At 35.9% G+C, this 6,270-nt stretch overlaps 1 protein-coding gene across 1 annotated transcript; it reads left to right on the forward strand.

Moving 5' to 3' along the window:
- Positions 1–821: 821 nt before the first annotated feature.
- LOC100732059 (protein SET-like) lies at positions 822–2,430 on the forward strand. The gene has a single exon (XM_003461974.4). The coding sequence runs from the start codon at positions 875–877 to the stop codon at positions 1,733–1,735; it is 861 nt and encodes a 286-aa protein (XP_003462022.1). The 5' UTR covers positions 822–874; the 3' UTR covers positions 1,736–2,430.
- The last annotated feature ends 3,840 nt before the right edge of the window (positions 2,431–6,270 follow it).

The raw sequence follows: 6,270 nt of genomic DNA on the forward strand, positions 1-6,270 counted from the left end.
TTACCCTCTTTAAGATTAAAAAAAAGTGTGTAGGACTAATTACTCAGTTTTTGTTAGATCATTGAGCAGAACTATTGGCAGTGTCACTTTACATACTTTAATTTTGTAAACTGAACAACTACTTCTAAGATGACAATATATAACTTATCAAATGGTATTTCTTACTGTTTATTTTTCTGTAATTCTGTATTATTTCTACCCTTTTTTCTCCATGTATTTTTGTTTCTTTCTCTTTAAATTAAAAAAAATAGCAATAATTGGGAAAAAATCCCAGAAATTTAACATAAGAACAGAATAGTAAAGGCTGTCAGAGAAAAAAAAAACAGATCACCTATTAAGGAAAACCCATCAGAATCATGACAGACTTCTCAACACAAACCATCAAATCAAGGACAGCTTGGAGTGAAGTATTCCAAGCCCTGAAAGAGAATATCCTTCAACCCAGATTGATGTACCCTGAAAAACTATCTCTCAAAATTCATGGAGAAACAAATGTTTACATGACAGAGAGGAAATGGGGGAGTTCATGACCACCAATCCAACCCAACAAAAAATACTGAAGGACATTCTAGAGAGAAAAAAAAACCCTATTGTTTCAGGAATAGTGGCAGAGGGGGCTCACTGAACAGGACAGACACTGGAATGAAGGAGAAAGGCAGACAAACAATGACAGAAAAATAGCATGGTAGATATGAGGCAGAGAAGGTGGACCAAAATCACTAACATGGATGGCCTAATAAAAAGAAACAGGCAGAATGGCTCAGGAGATAGGGTCCATCAATATGCTCTATATAAGAAATACAATCTCCGTGCCTGAGCGGCTTCCTGTGGCCGGAGACGACCCTGGGCCTGGCGCTGGGACTTCCCTCGTGTCATGGCCCCCAAGCGCCAGTCTTTGCTCACCCCTCCGACCAAGAAGGCCCGCCAGTCTCCGGGCCCCAAGGCAGCGTCAGCCTCTCCGGGCCTGCCCAAGGGAGAAAAAGAACAACAAGAGGCAATTGAACACATTGATGAAGTACAAAATGAAATAGACAGACTTAATGAACAAGCCAGTGAGGAGATATTGAAAGTAGAACAGAAATATAACAAACTCCGCCAACCATTTTTTCAAAAGAGATCAGAACTGATCGCCAAAATCCCCAATTTTTGGGTAACAACATTTGTTAACCATCCACAAGTGTCTGCACTGCTTGGGGAAGAAGATGAAGAAGCATTGCATTATTTGACCAGAGTTGAAGTGACAGAATTTGAAGACATAAAATCAGGTTACAGAATAGATTTTTATTTTGATGAAAATCCTTACTTCGAAAATAAAGTTCTTTCCAAAGAATTTCATCTGAATGAGAATGGTGACCCATCTTCAAAGTCCACTGAAATCAAATGGAAATCTGGAAAGGATTTGACGAAACGTTCAAGTCAAACACAGAATAAAGCCAGTAGGAAGAGGCAGCATGAAGAACCTGAGAGCTTTTTTACTTGGTTTACTGACCATTCTGATGCAGGCGCGGATGAGTTAGGAGAGGTCATCAAAGATGACATTTGGCCAAATCCATTGCAGTACTATTTGGTTCCTGATATGGATGATGAGGAAGGGGAAGGAGAAGAAGATGATGATGATGATGAAGAAGAAGAAGGATTAGAAGACATTGATGAAGAAGGAGAAGAAGATGAGGGTGAAGAAGATGAAGATGACGACGGAGAGGAAGGAGAGGAGGATGAAGGAGAAGATGACTAATTGAACACTGATGGATTCCAGTCTTCTTGTTTTTTCCTTTTTTTAAAATTTTAATTTTAATTTTCTCCAGTCCCTGGGAGCAAGTTACAGTCTTTTTTTACCCTCTTGTGCTCAGTCACCCTGTTCTTGAGGTCTCTCTTCTCACACACCGTGGTTCTCAACTTTGTGGGGTGAAACCTTGAACGGAACACAGTGGGAAAAGGATCTCTACAACCTTCTGTTCTAAATTCATTTTGATCCCCTCCTGTCTCCACACTCACTTTTGGAATCAACACCACCACCGTGCTCTGTGGGAAAAAAGAAAACCCTCCACTCCCTTCACTCTGCTGGAAGCTGGAGGGGGCTAGGCCCCTGTGTAGTAGTGCATAGAATTCTAGCTTTTTTCCTCCTTTCTCTGTATATTGGGCTCAGAGATTACACTGTGTCTCTATGTGAATATGGACAGTTAGCATTTACCAACATGTACCTGTCTACTTTCTCTTGTTTAAAAAAAGATTAAAAAAAACTTTAAAAAATGGGGTATAGAAGGTCAGCAGAGGGTGGGTTTGAGATGTTGGGTGGGTTAAGCGGGCATTTGACAACATGGCTTTTCCTTTGGCATGTTTAATTGTGATGTTAACAGACATCCTTGCAGTTTAAGATGACACTTTCAAAAATAAAATTATCTCCTAATGAAAAAAAAAAAAGAAATACAATTAACCTTAAAGAGGGTTTATTACTGAATTTCGAAGATGAGAAAATAACGCTCTATATGGGAACCAAGAAAATGTGGTGCTAACTCTCCCTTCAGCTGCAGATTGATCGGAAAGACCTAACACTTTTATACAATGGAAAGCTACTCAGCTATAAGGAAGGAAAACCTTGAGGCTCTTGTAGGTGAATGTATACAACTTGAGACCAAGCTCAAGGGTAAAAATGTTCAGAACCATGTAGGTAAATAGTGGGTTGCCTCCCTAATCTAAAAGCCAAAGCAGTTAGTGGAATACAAACTGTACAATACACCCTGTGAAAGTGAAAGGGGAGGAATTGTCTAAAAAGAGAAGGCAGAGGACATTGTTAATCTTGTATCATGATTTGAAACCCATGTTTTCATCGCTCTGTTTAGTTTGGTTATATTCTGTTCCAATTTGTATACTTATGCTAGATTTGAGGACACTGACAGCTATTCCAAGGATAACAAGATATACTACGGTGACCATTTTTAATTTCTGTTAACTTAATCTGAAGCCCTGTCTGTATTGCTTTCAGTGCCTTTTTTGACTAATTTTATTTGAATCTGTTTTGTTTGATTGCACTCTTGACTGAATTTATTCGAATCTGTTGTTTGATAGTATCAAATCTGAGAGTACAGGCAACTACTCAGAAGGCAATAAGATTCACTATGATACCCATTATGGTTTGACTATTACCTACTTTTGAAGTCCTATAATGCCTCCAATGTTTTGCTTTTATTGGTTTTGTTCTGTACTGCTACGTTCAATTTTATTGTGCCTGATGATATGGGTAATTCTATGAAAGATAACAAGAGACATCATGGTAACCATTGTAGATCACCTTGTATTTTGGTTTGAGGTCTTATATTGTGTCCATGATTTTGTTTTGACCTGACTCCATTTTGATTTTTTTCTCATTTGGTTTTATTCTCCCCAAAATAAAATAAAAGGAACAAAAGAAGGGTTGAAGGGACAGCAGGGGAATGGAAAAAAAAGAAGAAACAAGATATATCATGTACAGGTACAAATTTCCTATGATGAATGTTATCATTATGTATATCTAAAATTCACCAATGAAATAAAAAATTCAAAAAATAAGTATCCTGCCAGACATGATGGCTCACTCCTATAATCCCAGCACTCGGGAGGCTGAGGCAGGAGAATTGTTGCGAGTTTGAGACTAGTCTGGGCTACAAAGTGAGCTCAAGGCCAGCCTAAACTGTAGTGAGACCCTGCTCAAAAAGACAAAAAAAGTATCCTTCTTTAATCATAGTAATATTCTTTGTCTCCAAAACTACTTTGATTCCTATAAATTTAGCAGTTCCAAGTTTCTTTCCACTAGAATTGACATAGTATAGCTTTATCAAACTTTTAAATTTTGTTTAACTTGTTCCTTTAAAACTAAGTACAGATGGAGGGATGGAAGAGGAAAGAGAATGGAGGGGAAAGAAAAAAAGAATTAAGATGAGTTATGTACATGTACCAACTGCACATTTTAAATGTAATCATTATGTACTGCAAACGTGTACTAATGAAATTAAAATTAAAAAGTCAATAGATATTTACTTAAATTGGAAATCAGAAGATTTCTCTGTTCTGAATTAATTTGTCTTTGAAATATTTCAATAAATTGTTTTCTTTCTTAAAAAATAAAAATAAGTGCATATATTTGGTTGGAGATGTGACTCTGAAGTAGAGTTCTTTCATTGTATGTGCAAGGCCCTGGGTCCAATCTCTAATACAAAATCAAAAATGAACCAAGTGTGTTTTTATAAAGAAGGATGTGGTTATGTCATGCATCTCAGCCCAATATGCCAACCTATGACTTTAAATTGGGGAATTCAGATAAATTGCATTTAATGTCATTATTGCCCCAATTTGGTTTGAGTCTAGTGTCTTTTTATTTGTCCCATCTGTTTTCCTTTTCTCTTTTTTTCTGTGTTCTTTTCATTAGTGGAGTATTTTTCTGATTCCATTTTATATTCTTTGCCAGTTTATTACCTATAATTTTATTTTATTATATTAGTGCTTGTTGTAGGATGCATGTTGTTCCTCCTTTTATTATTGTGGTCTACATTCAATTCATATTACATCACTTCTCACAATAACATGATATTTTCCCCTTCTAGCCTTAAGTCCATTCTCTACTATATATTTTGTTCTAACATGTATTATGAACATTATAGTACATTCTCTTTAACAATCAAATTCCTTGTAAAACATTTTAAAGAATAAAGATTTTTTAAAATACATTTATCTTTTTGTTACTATTTCTGGCCTTCATTTCTAGATGTAAATGTATATTTCTATGTAGTATATTTTCCTTCTTTATGAAAGAGTTTCTTTAATTTTCATATTGTATAGGTTTTCTAGTAATGGATTATTTTAGCCCTTGTGTATCTATAAAATATCTTTATTTTGCCTTAGTTTTGAAAGATACTTTTAAGAAAACCAAATATAAAATTTAATGTTGACATTTTTTCTTTCAGAACATTAAAGATATATCTTCACCGTCTTGTTACTTTGCTCCCAATGAGAAATGTTATCTATGTTTCTCTGTATGTAACATCCCTTTTATCAGTTACTGCCTTTAAAATGTTCTCCTTTGGGGGCCGGGTATAGCTCAGTGGCATAATCACCTGCCTGGCAAGCGAGAGGTAGTGAGTTTGATCACAAAGATTTTCTCTTTTTCACTGTTTTTAAGCAATTTGATTATTAATATGCATTGGTGTAGCTTTTCTCACTTTTCTTGTGCTTTTGGTTAATTTATATTCTTGGTTCTATGAGTTTGTACTTTTCATCAAGTTTGAAAAATTTCATCCATTAATTTTTCATTTTTTTGGTCTTCTCTTTTGAAACTTTCACTTATCCATCCACTAGTCACTTGAAATTGTTCCACAGTTCACTGACACTTTTATAACTTTTTAATATTTATTTTTATCACTGTGATTTATTTTGGATAACTTATATCACTATGCCATTCAATACACTAGTCTTCTCTTCTGCAAAGTCCAATCTACCATTAATTCTATCCATCATATTTTCCATCTCACAAATATTAGTTTTTGTTTCCAGAATGTCTACTTGAATTTTTTGTTAGATTCTATTATTCTGTGTAACTTTCTGAACATATGGAATACAGTTATAATGGCTATTTAAATGTCCTTGTCTGCTAATTCTTGCATCTCTATTAGTCTTAACACAGTACTGTTTTTTCTTGTCAACATAATTAATGTGTGTGATTTTTTTCCATTCTTTGCAATTTTTAATTGCAATACTAGCTAGATATTGTGGACTTTTTAATTGCATACTAGCTAGATATTGTAGACTTTTTAATTGCATATTAGTTAGATACTGTAGACTTTACCTTGTTTGGTATTGATATTTTTATATTCTTATAGACATTCTTTCATTAGTTCTAGGACATACAATATGGCTTATGTCTAGATGTGCCCTCAAAGCTTTAAGCAGTCATAGGGATTCTTTGGAGGTGGCTGAATCTAGAGTGTGTGGCTGATTGGGAGTGCAATACTGGGATTAAGGATCCTGGGATTAAGAGTGGGTGATTGCTGGATCAGGCCACTGATTGAATCCCAGCAGACCGGATACAATATAAGAGATAAAAAGATGCTTTTCTCTCTCCCTCTCTCTCTTTCCCTCTCCCTCTCTCTCCCTTTCCCTTTCCTTCCCTCTCTGTCCTCTCCTTCTTGCTCTCCCTCTTTCTCTCTCTCTCTCCCTCTCTTCCTCTCTTTGTTCCCCCTCTCCCTCCCCCTTCCCTCCCCCCTCCCCCTTTCTCCCCTCTTGTTGCTTTGTTACAGTCTG

The sequence above is a fragment of the Cavia porcellus genome, unplaced genomic scaffold (genome assembly GCF_034190915.1).
Source record: "Cavia porcellus strain 051 isolate PalLab524CR breed Dunkin Hartley unplaced genomic scaffold, mCavPor4.1 scaffold_3, whole genome shotgun sequence".
NCBI classification, from domain to species: Eukaryota; Metazoa; Chordata; class Mammalia; order Rodentia; family Caviidae; genus Cavia; species Cavia porcellus.